Below are 21142 nucleotides of genomic sequence, written 5' to 3'. Positions count from 1 at the left end.
GAAGAAATAACCATGAGGTCTGAAGGAAGAAACCTTCTGAGCACAGACATTGAGTACTCATCTGAGAAAGACAAGCTGAACATTACCATAAAGGGGCTGCCTCAAACATAAGGCTGTGAAAGCCTTATGTGAAGTTGTGAGCTTCTTTCTAATGGGACAAAAAAAGAGGATTTGTCTGCATGAAAGTCTTCATCGATTCTCTTTCTGAAAGTATACTCACTTTTTTCACGTACGTCTTAGATCTCACCAGTACAGACAAACCAGAACTGCATATAAAATAACTATTTCACTAGAAACTCTGCTCCTGTAAATAATTACTCCATACGTAATTATTTTTTCTTAAAGTTTAACTGAGATCATGAGTTGAGGTGACTTCCTTAAGAAAGTGGAGCTATTTGTGTTCCAAGCATTTATGAACAGATACATAAATATCTATGACTAATCATGAAACCATACTGAAGCCCTATTACTTATCTCACAAAACTTGTCTCAGCTTCAAACTGCATGGGGAAGGATAAAGTGCAAAACCAACATGAAATTGCGCACCCTAGTACACACCTGGAACAGCATTGTCCTGTTCTTCTCAGAATCAGAAGGCTGAACGTGACTGGGTGCGCTTGCGTGTCTCCTGCGTGGTTGTGTTTTCAAGTTTGTGTCATGAACCCTTCTTTGCATAACTGCAGTGACACTGCTGCACCGGGAGCGAAACTCTTGCTGCTCATCAAAGCCAGAGTCCTCTAAAATTCGCTCTGGAAAGGAGCCACGGGTGCTGGCCAGGTTGGCCAAGCTGGTCTGGCTGCCGACTGTAAACATCGCAGCATGCCCTCCAGTGTTATTTGGGCTGTCCAGCTCCTCAAATGGGCTACCCAATGGAGAAGCTGGAGCATTTCCTTCACACAGGGGTAAGTCCAAACTTGACTCATTATTTCGCTGCTCGTTTAATAGTTTCAGGCGCTGGCGCTCATGAAGGCTGAATTTCTCAATGCAATCATCAATTAGTGAGGAGGGAGCTTTCTTGTGAGCCACTGTCACCTTTCCACAGTATAAGACCTCAAATTTTTGAGAGTCATAGAAGGCATCTTCACTATCCTTACTTGGTTTGGCATCTTCTTTCAGTGCTGCTTTGGAGACTTGTCTTATGCTGCTGATGACATCAGGAACCTAAAGGACAGTATGAAAAGTCTGGTTAGCAGCCACAAATAAGATAGCACAGGCACTGATACATCAAATATTTCTTAGTGTAAATATTCACACAAGTTATTTCTTCAGTTGGCTACCACTAGTTTCTTGGCTGAAAATATAAAAATAGTAAATTCTAAATTCTGTATAGAAAATTTATGCATGGGAAGCAAAGCAAATTCTTTACTAGAACCTGTTTCAGAACATAGGGTTTTAAATTACCAGAAGGTCTACTGATAAATGTTTGTAACTTTTTGTTTATTTGTTTGTTTAACTGAGACTGCCTTCTCTTTTGTGTAGCCCTCTTCCCACATCAGCATCTCTTGCTGACATATGCTTCACAGAGCCATCACTATTTCTTTGGTTTTCTTTAGCAGAGCCAGATATTCCATTCATAGTTGTGGAAACAGTTCTGTGAAAGAGATATCAGCAATCCCACCAGTTTCAATTGACAGTTCTGGAATACAGGCAGCGAGCATATGGAAATTATACCAAAGGACCATGTACAATTGCATTAGCTTCATTTATTTTCTACTACAAAAACCTCACCCCCGCTACCCTATGACATAGTTCACTTTAAGGTCACACTTCCCTACTGTCTCTGTCATCGTGCAGCGTAGCAGCACACCCAAATCTCTGTTCTCCTCCATCATTCTTACCTACAGATTCCTATTATACACTGTAAGGTCAAACTGCACACCTCCAGTAGTAGAAACTCATTATTTCAGCCCTGTCTTTTAAGGCTACGTGGTTCTTCCTCCATTTTATCCCAATCACCTTGGGAAGGTCTACCTTCAGTATTAACATACTTTGCCCAGGGGGGTTGCGAGTGCTCCATCCCTGGTGGTGTTCAAGGCCAGGTTGGATGAGGCCTTGGGTGGCATGGTTTAGTGTGAGGTGTCCCTGCCCATGGCAGGGGGGTTGGAACTAGATGATCTTAAGGTCCTTTCCAACCCTAACTATTCTATGGTTCTATGATAATATGCGAGCTCCTTTTTCATTTTGCCTTCACTAAGCAACATATTTTGCCTTCCTTTACCAACTTTATTGACTGCAGATCAGAGTAATTCCAGTTGCTCTTTTGACAATATCTACCTCTGTTTAACCAAACCCCTTTCTCACCAGGTTTCATCTTCTCTGGAAGGATAATGAATGACATCACATTACATGCATTGGTGAAGTTATTAGTGACAATGAGATCCAGAGAGAGTAACTATCTGATGTTTTTCGCAAGAGAAACTCAACACTCACTGAATCCAATGCAATCAATCAACAACTTCTGTATTCCATACAGCTTCTCACCATATCTGTATTTGATAATTTGTTTCAAAGTATTTTTCTATTAAGAAAAGAGAACACTGAAGCCACACTTTAGTAAATAATCCATGATCCCTACAGTATCTCTTTCTTTCAGTCACATGATACCAGCTGAAACTTGCTAATGAGGCAATAATCTCATATACCAATACTTTTGCAAGTCATAGTGGAAAATTACCTCATCTTAATCCCCATCTCTTGTTACACCCTCCTCATCCACTGGGCATTCAGCTCAAATCTGCTTATAGTACATTTATTGCAAAATGAAGTTCAATTACCCTAAGATCTACTGACTGTTTGGCTTTCATCCCTATAGATGTCATCATCAGCTCAGTTTTCAGCGAGGCTAAAAGTTAGTCTTGACAAGACACAGATAGCAGAGTGTATTCAATCTTCACTCATTCTCGCTACCAGGCTGCCCTACAACCACCCGTGGTGTGCTTCCTCCCAGCCATTCCAGCTCAGCTGGACATGGATAATTCTCACTTTATAATGTTGGCTCATATCCCAAGATGCAGCTCTTTTCCCACTAATCAGTCCTCTTATTCTTTCTATGGTCTGTGCTAAAGAAGCTGTAGATTTTAAACTCCTTAGCTCTCTATCTTAGCAAAATTCACAAGCTAGCTGTGTTTTAATTGAGATTTCCCTTTTTAGATCCAGAACCTGCTACAGAACAATCCACTTACATTTCTATTTGAAGTACAGTGACATACAAAACTTCTATTTATAATGCACGAATTCTACATGTAATCAATTAGAATAAACAATGTCAGCTGTTTAATTTGGATTTTTTAAAAAGCGTACTGTCACTTCCCTGCCAATAACTGGGTTCTGCCACTCACATCTAAGATAAAATACTAGAGAAGGAAATCTTAAATCTTTTCAATAACACTCAATAGCCTCCTAACATCCTATCCCCCCGCCAGCAGATCTCCAAATAGACTAAAGACACTATCAAGTATACTACAACAGGATTCCCTACCCATCCCCTCCTCTCTCACAGATCTCCCCCACAAACATACACACAGTTTTAAGTAATTGCAACTCCATATAAAAAAACTTCACAGCCCACCACCCTGCTGTTTATCACTTGATTTTGTTTCCATATTTTCCAGATTGTGCATGCTTTTCAGACACTACAATTTGAGCCACAATTACTATTTCACAATCCCTGTGCAGCTTTTGCTTCTACCTCCCACATAAACCACTACAGTATTTTCACTTCAGCACAGAAGGATCCTAGCATAAGAGCAGAGGTTTCAGCTCATACTGCTCAACCAATCCTTATATTCCCTGCTTTGTTTAGGTAGCCTCTCCTACAGGCTGCATTATTTTTTTTTACACCCTCATCAGTATTCATTTTTCCCTATTGTTCTACCTATCCACAGAATCAAAATGAGAAATCAAGGTGAAAAATTGAGAACCATTTAATCTCTGTAGTCATGAAAACTTTTCTTATATACACATGGAGAGGAAAACAATGTAATACAGGGATATCACAATGGATAAGAAACATCAGTCAGTTCAGAACCAGTTCCAGATGCTTGTTAGTTGTTTCATGGATCCTCTAGATAGTATGGTGTGCAAAATACCTTCAAGTATAAGGTGCAAGACAGATACTAACATTGCTTGGCAATTAGTCATACACAAGGATTTATTGGTCTTTGGTGCACAGGAATATCTGTACACCAATGATGGTGTGCCCAATGATTGACAATGTGCCAGCTTGTACTGTTAGACCTCACCATCTTCATCCATAACCGGGATCAAGTGGAGTCTCAACAAGAGTTTGAACTGTATTTTCCTGACATGCAAGATACAGGAAAAGTTACACAATTCTCAAGCATAGCAACCATCCCAATGTAGTTTTATATATTTCTTTGGCACATATCCTTGGCTTTTGACATTTTGCTCCTCTGTATATCAAGAAGCCCCGGTCACAAAAATTTCATCATCAAAGTTGTGTAACTTTTTTTGGATTTGGATATTAGCTTATTACCTGTTAATGTTGAAAGTGTGGGGCAAAGTTAGACCAGACAGTAAGCAGAATGGAAATTTAAAATACTGAATGGACAGGATGAAGTTGCTTACCCAGTTTTAGAAAACAGTTTAGTAATATTAAGAAGACAGACTCCTGAAATGTTCAAAACTTATTAAAGTGTTTTTACATTAATACAGCACACAATGCTTTCTCTAATACACCAGTGACCTTACGCATGCTGAACTCTGTCAGGTATTAATAAAGTGATACCAAACAAAATGAATGTGAGAGCTTCATGTGAGCTTTCTTCCTCTTCAGGATGTCAAGAACTTTATATGCCTGTCAGGAGGCAACAGTGACATGTTGTTGTGGTTTAAGCCCAGGCCGTAAATTAGAACCACGCAGTCTACTTCCCCCCTCACACCCTTTCTTCCCTCCGCTCCTGGAGGGACGGGGAGGAGAATCAAAAGAATGCAACTCCCACGGGTTGAGATAAGAACAGTTTAATAACTAAGGTATAACACAAACCACTACTGCTACCACTAACAGTAATAATGATAAAGGAAATAACAAGGAAGAGAATACAACCGCTCACCAACCGGTACCTCGCCCCCACCCCGCAGTGATCCAGCCCTTCCGGGCCACTCTCAGTTCTACATCCTGGGCATGACGTGCTATGGTATGGAATACCTCTTTGGCTAGTTTGGGTCAGGTGTCCTGTCCCTGCTTCCTCCCGGCTTCTCCTCCTCCCTGGCAGAGCATGAGACTCACAAAGTCCTTGAAACTACCGTTTCTCCTCAGTGTGAGGAACACTCCAAAACTTGGGGGGAACAAAACTGAGGGAGGAACATATCACTCCAAAAAACCTAAAAACCCCAACCTCCTTCTAACTCACCCCCCCCCCCAAAACCACACTAACAAAACCAACCAACCAACCAATACTGTGAATTAAGTGGCAAGTAAGAAGAGCTCCACTGTGATATTAAAGAGGAACTACTTCATTCCAGGGAAACATGAACAATCTAATAAGTCTAATTAAAGGAAAAAAAAAAAACAAAAAACAAAAAACAAACCAACACTTGGGAATCCAAATTAAGTTTATTATTCATATTTGAGTAGCCTAAGATTGTATGAATCATTCTTCACCCATTTAAACGTCATTCAATATGTAGTGATTCAATAAGTAAAGTGAGCTGTACTCAAATCAGAAAAGATGGCAATGGTCAAGTTCTGCACTACCTACAGTAAGATACAGCTCTGAATATACAATGTCAGATGTAAATCATGACAGGTGTCATTCTGTCACAATCTCTGTTTTCTACAAACAGCAGATATTTGATAAGCTGAAACTAATGACAGCATCAATATTAGCAAAATAGTCCCCCAACCTAGTCCATTTGCACACTCCATTTACCCCTCCTCCTCCAAGACCTTGGCTATAGACTTTCTGAGCTACTGCACTGTATCATCCACCTGGCCAGCTTGTGTAGAATAAGGCTGCAGCACTTAGCCCTGGCTAAAAGACAGATATATTAATACCCTAGATCTGCTAATTCCAGCTCTGCAGTTCACAGGCTCCATCCAGTACTGTCCTTTTATGACTGGACCTGGAACAGGGTCAATACACAATGGAGAGCAAACACCTTCCTCGTCCATAAATAGTACACTATCCAAAGTGCATGTGAATAGTACTGCCAAGAACTATTCTACTACACATCAAGAAACTTCACTGTGTTCAACAGAGAAATGTATCCTGACACTGGAAACATCAGTTTAGATGATGTAACTAATCCAAGCTCTTTCATCTGACTTGACTAAAACCAAAGTGAGGACTGAAACCAAGGAGAGGACTAGAGGAAAGTAACAACAAAAACTTTCTTCTCAGGTTTTCTCATATCATGCAACAAGTTTTTTGTTATAATTCATTCCAACTTTATCAACCCCGCCTTAAACCCCCCCAAAAGAACTTCAGTTGTGAGGTGTTTATCGCCAGTATCCTGAAGTTCCAAAACAGAGGCTATCAAGCCTACTAAATCATGCATGCTGCAGCATAACACCAGAACAGTTTGTCACAACTCTAGAATAGGCAGAGTATCTCCATGGTGATACTCCACGCTTTCTTTAATAGAAGTGACAGAAGTTGAAGCATTCAAAAAAACCCCAAAAACTTCCCTTTGAATTTACAACAGCCTCCAGTGAACAAAGGTGGAGCTCCCCTTTTTGCTGGAAGGATAACATTCAAATGCTCCTGTGGTAATTACCAAGCACTGCTTTCAAGTTTAACCCAGACTTAGAACGTGCAGCAAAGAACAAAATTCATTTGCTGTATATCATTATTTCCACAGCTGGACCGAATTTTACTATGCAGAGAAGCTGCAGCTTTTGTTAGTTTGTTTCTAGCTTCCACATGGAAAATTTCAGTCTGGAATTTATTAACAAAGCAAAGTCCCTCTTCATACTATAAGGCTTATAAACATTAGCATGATTGTGAAGAACTAATCTAACAAACATGCCTGACAAATCTGGCTACTTACTGGCAGCAGCTCTAGCAAGGCAATTATTTTCAAAGCAAGTAAGAAGCTCAGCTCCCCTCACTCATTCACCACGCAAGGTGCAGTGTCACACTCCTTCCACCACACAAAGAGACGTGAGATGAATGAACTCCACATGCACGTTAGGACCAGTCAGTACCTTCTCATGTGAGTTCCAGTTCAGAAGCACAGGCATGTCCAAGCAAAATAGCCACCAAACCTCAATGTCATGAACATGAGGACTCAGAAACAGATTCCTGGGATAAGCGAGTGCAGAAAGATCCCCTTCTCACAACAGGCTGGTGGTGGTGTAGCATTACCTCAGGCTGGGCTCGTGATATCACAGCAACCGTTATACTTCAGGAGCCAAGTATTTCCTGACTTCAGGCTGGAAGCTCTCGCGCTGCCTTGGGTTTGAATAATGAGACCCACTCATGATCCAGCTATGGATACTTAAAAACAAACAACAAAGGAACAGGATGCTGTCCAGAAATCAGCTCCCTGCTCCTTGCTGACTACTGAAAGACTCTGACATCTATCAGTTAGAAACCAGCCCAATGTGAGACAAAATTAGGAGCAATTGGACATAACTCCTTTAATTTAGCATTCAGCTGTATATCCACAACACAGCTTAGATATTAACAGTGATACACAACAGAGACAAAATAAGACATATATCACATCCTGTTACGTATCAGGCACTCGACACCAAGGCAACATTCTTATCTTACACAAAAACACACTCAAATGCCAGTCAAAGCACAGATACCAGTAACTGTTCTCAACCAGAAAGAAGGGTGGGAGAGGGAAAAAATTGTTTTCTTTTAACAGCTATAAACATTTTTACTGCCATCCAGATAGTACAGTTCTGATCATCCAAACCTTTTATACTTCTAAATCTACAGTAGTTTGCTGATTCACACACTGGTGACAGCGCTCCACTCAACAGTTTTCATCATTAAAAATGCATCTTTCCAATAAAGAGATGAAAGACCAGCCCACAGTGATACAATTTATGCAGTCACACAAGCAATTTGTTGACTGTTTATGCTGGAGATATTTACAAACTGGAATGGAACATAAGAATTTGTCTCCATCAGCTGACCTAGTGCTGCAGGAATACTGACCACCTTCAGTTTTACAGAAATCAGGAGGATTTGTAGCCAAGAGAAATGCTGTCACACAGGGAAAAGAATAGCAACTGAACTGCTAAGCATTTCTACAACTCACCTGCACTTACTGTACTTGTAAAAATACAGTTTAGAAAACACAAAGTCCGGTTCACAGCAGGCAGTAATAAGCACCTGCCATCAAGTTCATTCTGCTGCTAGTCTGGGCTAACACAAAACAAGCCCAGTAGCAGGAAAGCTGGAACAAAGGAGCTGGCAAAGACAGACTCAGTGAAAGCAGCTTTTAGATCTTCAAGCTGACTGTCACCCCTGGCAGCTAGCGCTTTCACTTTTCTGCTGTTCTCTACAGGTTCATGAGTGAAGCCAAAGCTTACAGCAATAGAAAACACATGAGGAACAAGCCAAAAAAAACCATTAAAGAACTGCATATAGAGAAGTTTTGCTTTCAGAAGAGAGAGTCTTCCTCTTATTTGCCTAGACTGTATTTTTTACCAGGTGACTGGTCAGGACCCAATCAGGTTTGTTTCTAAAGAAGTACTACAGAGCAATGAACTTACTTTACTCTGACATTCAACCTCAATGCTGTATATCAGGGAGATCACATACTCCTGCTGAAGGTAAAGCTGAAGACTACCACTAAACCAGCCTAAAGAGAGAGAGATTTTTAGATAGGTAAGCTAAAATAAAATTAATTCTCAAAATAATTCTTACTTAAGACCAACCCAGGAATTACTTGAGCTGTTGAGTTTTGATGCAGTCAATAAGCACAAAACGCCTACCACAGCCACACAGTGTACGCTTAAGAAAAGCTATCACGTTACCCAATTTCTGCTGCAAACTTGCAGGTCACTTGACACATCCTGTGTGATACACACGTACACAAGATCCTGCTCTGCCAAATATCCAAATTTAAATAAGCAGTATAATGATAGAAGGTGAATCAAGTTACTTAGCAGGAAAGAATGTGTAAGTTACAAGATTGTTTGGATGCCTGAGAGAACAGATGCCTTTTTTTATACTTGCATACTAGCACTCTACAGTGGTATATCACAGAACTTTAGTGATGGCAGTGACAGCACAGCCCACCAGGAACATCGCTTTTGTAAGGAAAGATCTTGCATTCGTTATTTCACTCCTCAGTTTAGGCTAGTCAGGCTGATGCTTTTACACCTTTCAGACACAGCTCACACTCACTCTGCTTGAATACTCTGCAACCCACAGAATTATCAGTACAAAGCTCTCATGATGATCTGTATGTTCTCTGAATATGTAGAATATTAAGTCTCAATTCCCTTACCAGTTATATACTTCGAGCATATGCAAGTACTCTCAAGATTGTTTCCAAGTTTGGGACATAGTTCCCAGTGAAAGATTCATCATGATTCATCAGTTCATCTCAAAACTTTCCAACTGCATTAACCAAAGTTTTTCCAAACTATGAGAGCACAAATTCAGATATTAAGTAGGAATTTTATCCTGAAAAACTGCATTTTTATCTATATTTGGCACTTTCTAGTAAGAGGTTTATTAAAGATGACATTTTTAAGAACTCCATCATATTTAACACATACCCTATTTTTAAAAGTGCTTGCCTGAGAAGATAAGGCTGTCACATGGACAGTCGCAAACAATTAATACATTCTCTGCATTCATTTCCTTTTGGGTAAAAAAAAGCCTCAGTTAGAGAACTCATTGAAGTATTTTGCCCATTTATGGGCATTACCCACTTCTCAAACACAGATCAAAAGATAGTTCATTTTAGCAGATTTAAAGTGCAAGTGCTAAGACTGAAATAAGTGCTCCATGCACCATGTTTAAGAGAGTTACAATCTTTCAGTCAGAAGCTCTCAGTATTTTCATTTAAAAAGATGAACTAACATGTTGATTCACAATGAAATGAACACACCTTGAAAAGTCTGTTTTTTTCCCTAGTCAAGATACTGAGTTTGACTCCTGCATGTCAGACCATGATAACTCCTAGAGTGATTATCAGCTCAAATTTGATTGAAGACCATATGCATCCATTTTCCATGGATGCCACCACTTTTAGAATTATTTGCTACAATACCAACCTCCTTCTTCTATTGCTGAACGACAAAATGGTAAGTGGTTACTAATTCAGTGCTCACTCTGGGACATGGGAAAAATTACCAGCTGTTCAGTCTAAGAGATCCAGCAAGTATCTATATATTTGGTCCAGAACAAGTCAGACATTGTAACACTTCTAGACCACTTAAGAAGGCTAGAAGTTCCTCAGTGACATGAAACTAAGGAGTTAGGTCTTTTCCTATTTGATGTTTTCCCAGAAACGCTAGACTGCAGTATTGAGAAATTTCAGACTACAAACTTTCCTTACAAAAGGCTCTGCTTACAGAAAAGTGGGCACCAGAAAGAAAAGCAGCAGCTGAAAATCCAACAGACACACAAAAAGTTACTATTGAGTTCAAGGCTTCTTTTCTCAAAAGGGCATTCACTAAATACTGTGAAAGATAAATGCACATGATTTTTCAGACAGTGTGCGTGGAGTAGAGAAAAAATAAATGGATTGCAACCTAATAGCCTTCAACCAGCTTTTCCACCCTTGCCAAGTAATGCTCATTAGGTTTCTCCTACTCTGGCAATACACACCTGTACAAGTTTCAGCTTGTCTGGTAACCTCGCAGTTCACAAGAGCAACTGCATTATCTTGTGACAGTATCAAACGCCTAAGCAACCAGCAGCACAATTACCTTCTCCCAGATAACAACCAGCAAACAACCCTAGCATAAACACAGGATTTCAAAGCCAGATGCTGAATTGATCAGGATGTTGAATTCCAATCACTTTGAAAACAGGTGCCAGGCAGAGCAGGGAGATTCCACCTAATTAGACTTCCTCCAGCACAGAAGTCTTGAATCACCACTTTGCCTGGGAGACAGAGGAATAATGAATAACATGCCTGAAGGCAGAGCTTCCACCACAGAACACCAAGTGCTACTTTTGCTGGAAGCCACAATAGTGTAATCTTGGCAATCAGTAACTGTTAAAACTACTAAGATTTCATTAGCTGCCTATGGTAGCTGTGAAAAGAATACAATACAGTTAGATAGGTACAGCGTTCAAAAGTAAACCCATGCAGACACAGCTGAATGGGTAAGATTTCAGATTTAATAGCTGGAAGTAATTAAGTGCATGGCTGTTTTTTCACACAGAGGAACTCCAAAAGAGCTAGAGAGTTACTGTTAATAATAATAATAATAATAATAATAATAATAATAAACAAACAAACAAACAAAAACCAACAGGGGTGGCTTCTGTGAGAAACTGCTGGAATCTTCCCCTGTTTCCAACAGAGCCAAAGCCAGCCCGCTCCAAGCTGGACCCACCGTGGGCCAAGGCCGAGCCCATCAGTGACAGTGGTAGCACCTCCCTGACAACATATTTGAGAAGAGGGGGAAAAACTACTGCTCAACCACAGCTGGGAGAGAGGAGTGAGAATACATGAGAGAAACAGCTCTGCAGACACCAAGGTCAGTGAAGAAGGAGGGGAGGAGGTGCTCCAGGAGCTGGAGCAGAGATTCCCCTGCAGCGCATGGTGCAGCCCACGGTGCAGCCCACGGTGAGGCAGGCTGTGCCCCTGCAGGCCATGGAGGTCCATGGTGGAGCAGGTATCCACCTGCAGGCTGAGAGGACCTCACACCAGAGCAGAGGGATGTCCAAAGGAAGCTGTGACTCCATGGGAAGCCCACACTGTAGCAGGCTCCTGGCAGGACCTGTGGACAGAGGAGCTCACGCTGGAGCAGGTTTGCTGGCAAGATCGCACAGGGGATCCAGGCTGGCACAGTCTGATCCTGAAGGACTGCATTCTGTGCAAGGGACCCACGCTGAAGCAGTTGAGGAAGTCCGAGGAGAACTGTCTCCCATAGGAGGGACCCCACGCTGGGCAGGGTAAAACAACTGAGGAGTCCTTCCCCTGAGGAAGAACCAGCGGCAGAGACAATGTGTGATGAACTGACAGCAACCCCCATTCCCCATCTCCTTGTGCTGCTGGGGGAGAGGAGGCAGAGAGATTGGGAGTGAAGTTAAGCCCGGGGGCAGGGAGAAGGTGTTTTTAAATTTTGGTTTTATTTCTCATTATCCTTCTCTGGTTTGGTTGGTAACAAATTACATTATTATTTTCCCCAAATCAAGTGTGTTTTGCACATGATGGTAACTGGTGAGCGATCTCCCCTTGTCCTTATCTCAGTCCATGAGCCTTTCATTATATTTTCTCTCCCCTATCCAGCTGAGGAGTGGAGTGATGGAGCTACTTTGGTGGGCATCTGGAGTCCAGCCAGGGTCAACCACCACACTAGTACTGTTAGCACATCTTACTTGGGTACCTATATGTTAATGTACATTCCCTGCACATAGAGGAGAGTGGAAGCAGAGCTCTGATATCTAGGGCTTGGCAAAAGTATGCTTAGCTGTAACAAGGCAATCTCTGTCATGTGGCTGCTGTCTGGCCTGGAAACTAAACTCCCATTTCTGGACTGATGGGAGGAAGGATGGGAAGTGAAGGATAGTTTTGCCACTGACCCAACATTATTTAACTGACACATTTAAACAAGTCATTTTGAAGGACAATATAACCAAATTCACTTCAGATTATCACAGGAGTTTCTTAAATCATTTCAGCTAAGATCTTACTTGTCATGGTCAGCTGCAATCAAAGCAAGGTATAGCTTCAATTAAAGTTTCAGAAATAAGTATGCAAGTTTTTCTTTCATAAAAGATGGCAGTTTTCTCTGGACAGATGAACTTACAACTCATTTTATCCATCATTTCATCATTCTACAGCTGAAGCTAGATTTTACTTAAAATAGCCCAGCTTATGAAATACTTCTCTCTGCAACTGAAAGCCAGTCTGCTGACGAGAGTTAGCAGTGAACATGTAACTATTAATGGAAATCGGAAAACAAGCTCCCCTGAGGAGTGAACTTAATTCCTTTCATCCATCAACTCTCCCTCCCCTACGGGAACTTAGCCTATCTGGGAATTATCTACATTAGGAATTCATTCTTCGTCATGCCTGGATGTCCTGTTTTCACTGAAATCAAGGCTGAAACTCATTTTGCAAAGCCAGCAAGGCTTCCAGAACAGTTCCATACATTTCTATATAGTAGACACTGGTCTGCTTCAGGGAGGAACAATAGAAATCTCAACTTCAAGGGTTATCCCAAACATGACAGAAATATACAACACTAGTTACATTTACATCGTGGTTTAAACCCAGCCACGCAGCACTCACACTCACTCCCCCCCTTTCTCCCCCCACTCCTGGAGGGATGGGAAGGAGAATCAAAAGAATGTAACTCACAGAGGTTGAGATAAGAACAGTTTAGTATCTAAAGTATAATACAAATCACTACTGCTACCACCAATAATAATAATGATAAAGGAAATAACAAGGGAAGTGAGTACAACACCTCACGATGCGTCGATCGATACCTCATCCCCACCCCACAGTGAGCCAGCCCTTCCGGGTAACTCTCAGTTACATCCTGGGCATGACGTGCTGTGGTATGGAATACCTCTTTGGCTAGTATGGGTCAGGTGTCCTGTCCCTGATTCTTCCCAACTTCCCCTCCTCCCTGGCAGAGCATGAGACTCACAAAGTCCTTGGTCAGGGTAAACATTTGAGCAGTAACTAAAAACATTGGTGTTATCAGCACTGTTCCCAGGCCGAAAGTCAAAAACACAGCACTGCACCAGTTACTGAGAAGGAGAAAAAATGACTGCTACTGCTAAACCAGGACAGTTATTCTCTGCAGAGTTTTTAAACACTTGTCATAGTTCCAAGTGCTGTAGTTTCTGTTTGCTGATGACATCTCAGGAAGCTGAAGCTAGCATAAGATACAAGTTGGCTCATTTCCATGATTTTGCTCTCAGAAAAAATTAATACCTTGTATAAATTAGTAGCTTCAAAACAGAATTATGATACAATGAAGCAGGTGTAACATTCTTAGTTTATCAAGAGAATTTTATTAGAACTATAGAATTTCAGTAATATGAACAGTTAGCTAGAAGCAAAACCTGAAAAACACATAATTCATTTGAGAAGCCCAATTAAATTCATAGACCAAGAGGGAGTTTAGTTCACAGGTATTTACATGAATGGAAATTAGTAGAATTGAATATATTAATATCTCCATATTTTTAGTTAAACAGAAGCCAAGTGGACCAAAGTAATCTCTTTTTCTGCTTGGAGTTCTGTTTGGGTTTTTTTAGGGGGAGGAGAGGACACTAAAAGAGGGTTACGATGCACTGGAGCAAACAATGACAAAAAGTAGCAGAAAAACATAAGACCAGACACGTTTGCTCCGAAATCCAACACTTGGTATGTAAATTTCAAAGCGGCACATGAGAGCAGCATTTGTGCAGTGTTGCAACCTGCCTAGCTGAGGCTGCTCTGCACAGACACTTGAATCTACATCCCTTCAAGAGATTTTTACATCCTGTTTGCCTTTGTGGGAACACTGGGATTGACTAGGCCAAAACTGGATATTCATCTTAATATCATACTAAAAGTACTGTACTGCTGAAAAGTCTATGAGGTGATGTAAAAGGAGCTTCTACTGACTCTACTGCATAAGACAGCTAACCTGTGTTTCGTGCTGCGCAGAGTGGAGATTTTAATTTTTCTGAATTTGATCTATGATCTTAGTTTTTCCAATATGCTTCGTCTTCCCAAGAAGTACAAGAGTATGCTAAGGTGCTTATGCTTATCACAATCCTTGTTCAGCCTGTTTGATTGCTTCAAAGATGCATCACATATAAATACTAGTCTTGAACTTCAGCAATTTAGAATTGCTCACAAGCATGTAACATTTGAGAAGCTGTACTGCTTTCCATTATTAGCAGCTTCACGATGATGGTTAGCTTGTTTTATTTAGATGATGCCTGCTCTGAAGCTGATTATAGTGGACAGGGATTCTAAAGGACACAAAGTAGAGTTGCTGCAAGGAAATTGTAAGGCTTAATACCATTATTTATATGGACAGTAAAACACGCTACCAAGGGAAGAGACGAAAGAGCAAACAACTCCAGCTGCTTAAAGCACATTCACACTTGCTGTCAACCCTAAAACTCCCAAGCATCTATCAAAACTACAGTGGACAAAACAGTGTGTTTCTTATCCCATAATTATATGCAGGAGGATTACAAAGCCCCAGATTTACAAGAACGATCACCCAAGTGATGACAAAAGGACAGATGAAACTCCTACCAGAAGCGGACCTCCCTAACACATTTGGTCCTTAAAAGGGTTCCTATTAAGTGCTCCTAGCTTGGGAAGGAAAAGATGCACCTGGAAAATGAGATGCTGAAGAGCTTCCTCACTACCTCTCCCCAGTACTTTCCTCAAGATATCACACCAAAAATGTTTACTCCTAATTACATATCATTATAGCTGCATACAAATATGATTGTGGACAACACTTGGTTGGATGCTCACACCTGCAGAAGGTAAGAACATACTTCCACACACTCATTTACAAAAATAGTCTAGTTTTTCCAGTGCTTTCCCAGTCTTCATGAGCATATTTTCTCAAATACAGACTTAGAACTGTGGCTATGAGACTACCCAGCAGCTGCTGCTCATAAGCCGGCTAAAATGGACTTTCACAGTTATTAGGTCCCTAGATAATTTAAAATATAAAATAGACTGAACAGGGGAGGGAGCTGCTCTTTATAATACAACAGGTCCCTTGTTCACATTAAGAACAAAGGTATATTTATGTAATTTCACCACTTATCTGAACACCACCCTGTGCTATCTAACAAAACACACACTGCGCTTTCATGATCAAACACCCCGTGCTAAGACAACCTTACCTTTCCACCAGGATGTGTACACATGTGTGAACACTATTATAAGAGCCACAGGAACAGGCAATTCCAGGTTTTTGTACTCAGCTTGGATTTAATCGGCGGCTGCTTGGTAAAGCATCTTGCGCACCCACAAGTCTGAAAGGGTGCCAGCTGAGGAGCCAAGTGGTTTCAGACGGCTGCTGCTTGCATAGCATATTAATACAAAATTAATCATAGCATATTAATTTGTATTAATACGCTTGCATAACATATTAATACGAATTAGGTACTGTGTTTGAGTCCAGCATTTACTCTAATAGCCTAGATGACAATGGAGTTAAAAACAACGTGATGATGGAAGAGACAGCCCAAGAAAAAATAAGGGATCCAACTGTTTGAGGTTTCTTTGCTAGTGTGTGTGGGGGGGTTTTCTCTTTTCTCAATGAAAACTGCAGAATGAGTGCACACCATTCATATAGGAGGATGAAATGCTGAGAATGGAGTAAAGCTGAGTTTCGGAAAAACAGGGTGGTTATGCGCAAACTTTATTTTTTGTCTTTGTTTCTCAACATCCAAATATATTTTAATTGGCAATAGATTAAATTAATCTTCCCCAAGTCAAGTCTGTTTTGACCATGATGGCAATTGGCAAGCAACCTCCCTGTGTTTGCCTCAATCCACAAGCCTTTCCATCCTACTTTCACCTCCAGTTGAGATAGGGGGGAGAGAGTGTGAGCGGCTGCGTGGCTGTCTCATTGCTGGCCAAAGTTAACCTAGCATAAACAGCTAAAAACCAGACACTATGATTTTCATTACTATCCACATGCTGCTAAATAAACTTTTTTTCCTTCAAACATAGCCTGTTTTTAACCTGGATTTCTCAGACTGTTATACAGCTGTCCTGGTTTAGCAGTAGCAGTCATTTTTTCTCCTTCTTAGTAGCTGGTGCAGCGCTGTGGTTTTGACTTTCGGCCTGGGAATAATACTGATAAAGCCGATGTTTTTGGTTGCTGGTCAGAATGTTTACTCTGACCAAGGACTTTGTGAGTCTCATGCTCTGCCAGGGAGGAGGAGAAGCCAGGAGGAAGCAGGGGCTGGACACCTGACCCAAACTAGCCAAAGAGGTATTCCATACCATAGCACGTCATGCCCAGGATGTAGAACTGAGAGTCCCCGGAAGGGCTGGATCACTGTGGGGTGGGGGGCGAGGTACCAGTTGGTGAGCGGTTGTATTCTCTTCCCTTGTTATTTCCTTTATCATTATTACTATTAGTGGTAGCAGTAGTGATTTGTGTTATACCTTAGTTATTAAACTGTTCTTATCTCAACCCGTGGGAGTTGCATTCGTTTGATTCTCCTCCCCGTCCCTCCAGGAGCGGAGGGAAGAAAGGGTGGGGGGGGAAGGAGACTGCGTGGTTCTGATTTACGGCCTGGGCTTAAACCACGACAACAGCATAGGATGGATGACCAATGCAGTAACAGTCACTGACCTTAAAAGTCAATACAGGCCCTCCCGTGTGCCTTTGCTACTGGTGGCCATGCAACAGACACATGGAGGTTGAGACTTCAAACATTAATGCAGAAAATCAACACCTGCCAAGCACTTATGCTAGCTCCACGTCTGCTGTGTAGAGTCTCTGTCTCAGTTCCAGGCCTCAGTTCCAGTTGCATACCACTGCTTTATTTTTGTTCTAACTTCAGATTTTGCATTCTAGCCTTTACATTTTTACATCAACAGCCACACTCAGTAGCTGAGCATCTCGGCTAAGAGCTTCCTATTTAGACAGCCAGAAACCATGCAGCAACCCATGGACTTCTGTTCCAAATGAGGTCCTGAAGTCATCAAGGAAGGGGCCAAGAAACACCCACATGCAGAGCTGCAGTAAATAAACCTTGCAACATGCACAGTGGGCAAGCGCTCGGCAACAGGACAGAGGTGTGGCTAAGAGGCTACAGTGCTGATCCTCATTCCTATTTGGCTGTATTCTCAGGGTTCAGTGAGAGCCCTTTGCAAGTGCTTTTAATTTTAAAAGCAGAAGCTACTAAAGTATTCCTCATTATATTCTGAAGAAAAAAAAAAAAGAAAGAATTTGTTTACTACAGTGTTTGTTATATTTACAACTGCAATTTCATTTCTTTGGCAGATCTCTCAAGTAAGTTTGCCAGTAGAAGGTTAAGGTTACAGTATTGAATTGTAACTGCTTGGGAGAAAAAGAAGAACTTCTTTTTCTGGGACACTCAAGAATGGGATGAAAAACTGAGATCTCTGCTCTTCCTGGCAGTAAATTCTCCCCTGCCCCAGCAGTGTTTCTCCATTATTGTAAAGACACGGGTTTTAATCTCTCTCCTTTCAAGGTCACATGCATAAGAGTCCAGATAGACTGATCAACCATTTCTAGTCATTAGGTCTCTATGAAGTGACAGAGAATCTTTCTCTCAAACCCACCTGCAAGATCAATGCCTACTTAGGTTTGTCTGACCTGATGTATGCAGTAAGATTTCTGTAATGTAATTGCAAAGACTATGCAGTAGGAAAAAAAACACTTGTGTTAAAGCTTTGTCTGTATCAGAATGTTTAAACAACAGCAGTGTAGCTACAAGGTAAAAAGGATTTGTTTGGTTGTATTTTTTTTTCTGAGGGAAAATGGGGTGCGCTTGTTTTCTGCTTTTATTTGGTTACTTTTTCTCACCTAACCCATAGCAGCTGAAGTAGCCTGTTTGCTCCTTGAAAGGATTACATTTTCTTTTTCTTGGTCTTTCTGTCCTACATGTTTGACTAGGAAGCTAGAGAGGAAACATTCTTCATTTTACCTGCTAGCAGTGGAAGGAAGGAGCGAACAGAAACAGGTTTGCTCAAAAGCTGGACTCTCCTATTAGATTATGATTTAAACAAAACAAACAAAAAATTGCTTTATAGCACAATGTGACAGTGCAAGTATTTTTGGAGGGGTTTTATAGTCTTAAGTTTAAAAGCTTCTCTACTTCCACCTGACTTAAAAGCAGAAAGCCAAGTTAAAGCTTCATTAAACCTTTATTACGTCTTGTAGCCTATAATGAATAAGTTAAATCTGCACATTTTTCCCCCTCTCTTCCTCCAGGGAGGAGAAGGGGAAACTTTTTTCCCAAAACCTGAAGCAAATAAAGTCCATCCCAAGAGGAAGATGACAGAAAGCTCACTTGTGTCGCTTATACATTCTGCTGCATGCTGACATTTCCTAAAGCAGCCAGGCTCTAGTGAACCTACAGTAGTTCACACAAGGTGAACCAGCAGCGTCCACTCAGTATCTCTGTCAGTCTTCCTTAAGTCACTCATAGTAGCGTCATTTTCCTACACATTCAAGGAATACAATATGGCTTGTAAGATGCCACCACATTTCAGCAACAGAGAAAAGCCACCATCAAACACCTTGGTTTTTTGAAATACAGTACTGAGTCTTTATGCATCAAGCAATTGAAAACACTGCAACTATGCAACTTGAAGGTGAACTTGGAGAGATAAGATCAGGTAAGATATACAGGTGCTTTACAGCTAATTCTGCCTGGAAACAGTTACAAGCACTGTCAAGCACAACTAAAGATTTAGTGAAAAATTGCATACAAATAATTTAAAGCTCCAATTTTCTGAAGTTAGACTCAACTTATGTCCACATTTATTTTTAGGCATCAAGTTCTGTTTCTTTGTACTTCAAAAGATGATATTTCAGATACTTCATTCCCTAGTAAAGTTCATTTATATTACATAGCACATAAGTAGCATGAAGAACACAACCTGATCTGTGGTGGCTGACAAACAACAGACAGGACATCAGCCCATTTATATATGCTACCACTTTATGGAACAGCCTTATAAATAAAGAACAGAATGGCATGAAAGCCTGCTCATCTCTTCTTGCAAAAAGCCAAGACAAATCCTTTCTCCAATGCTTTTGCAAAGCCAAAGTAAATTCTCCGTAGCTCCTGTCTAGTAACAGGTTCTTGAGGAACTTAAAAAAGAAAAAATGCTGTTAGGAAGGAGGTTATTTCCCTAACTATGGCTCTTCAGTCCAACTCAATAGCGCTTGGAAGAGATGCAGTTCTTCTCAAAAGCTTGTTCTGAACATTCAGAAACCAGGCAACACAGTAGGCTGCATCTGCACAGCTGAACTTCTGCAGAAAGCATAGCCAACTTTATCATTCACAGTACTGTTTCTACTGCTTGCATTCTGGTAAACAAGTACTTGTACAACCAACCATGACTTGATACCTTTATTTTTCATACACCCTTAGGTTCCAATTAAACTCCAGGGCAGGGAGCAAGGCTGATTTCTGTTTACAAAGCATTCACATTTATAATTTCATAGAATGAAACTATTAGGATAAAGGTGCAGTGTAACAGAACATAATAATGTCCAATTTTTTTTCCGTTTTGCATAAAATTAGTGCTGGGAAACAGAACTTGGACTGAAATTCCATATTGCCTGACTTAGTTTTGATCTTAGATAACACCTGTCACTCACAAAGGTGTTTGTCTCAGTTACTAACAGTAGTATCTGAGGTAATTTTCTGAGAGACAACCAGGAATATACAAGCAGTTGTGTCCTATCCCTACAGTCATGAGGGACAGAAGGATAATACCAAGAAATTACATCCTCAAGCACAAAAAGGGAGAACATGCATTCAGTGGCCTTCCTTTGCTAGAAGCTACAAAATGAACAGCACTTAAACTTCATTCCTCGCTTCAGGTAGTTGATACTCTCAGGGGAAAATAGAGCTCCCCAGTTCCTAGACAGCTAAAGAAGAGAATGTTTGGAAGGAAACACCTACTTATTTTGAAAACAGGGAGGAAAACCTGATTGGGATCTCCACGGCTTATTTGCAGGTGTCCCATCTGCCTTTGTAAGGGATCATAGTGTGCTGGCAGGCTTCTCACAATTGCAGAGTTGCAAACCAGGCCACGGGACTGGAAGGAATAATCACAAGCTCCTGTGTGAAACACCAAGGAGCATCTACACAGGCACCCTGCAAGCCTAATTTCCTGGCTGAAAAACACTTTTCTGAAATTGCATCATCAGTTCCTTCTTGAGTACCCCATTCATGTAAGTGTCTAGGATCCATGTCTTCCACCGAATCTGACCACTGTCTTGCCACCTTAAGAATGACCTTTCTTGGGGAAGGGCAAGGGAGGAGTGGAGAAG

At 41.0% G+C, this 21142-nt stretch overlaps 1 protein-coding gene across 2 annotated transcripts in view; it reads right to left on the bottom strand.

Annotated features, from left to right (window-relative positions):
• TBC1D4 (TBC1 domain family member 4) overlaps nucleotides 1–21142 on the bottom strand; it is a 103157-nt gene that overhangs the window by 40789 nt on the left and 41226 nt on the right. For both annotated transcript variants that reach the window (XM_080612858.1, XM_080612859.1), the window contains exon 2: nucleotides 559–1161. In XM_080612858.1, the coding sequence (XP_080468984.1) occupies nucleotides 559–1161 (603 nt within the window). The remainder of the gene's footprint in view (nucleotides 1–558; nucleotides 1162–21142) is intronic.

The sequence above is a fragment of the Psittacula echo genome, assembly GCF_963264785.1.
Source record: "Psittacula echo genome assembly, chromosome: 3".
Classification (NCBI taxonomy): Eukaryota; Metazoa; Chordata; class Aves; order Psittaciformes; family Psittacidae; genus Psittacula; species Psittacula echo.
This window is presented reverse-complemented; position numbering and strand designations above follow the sequence as displayed.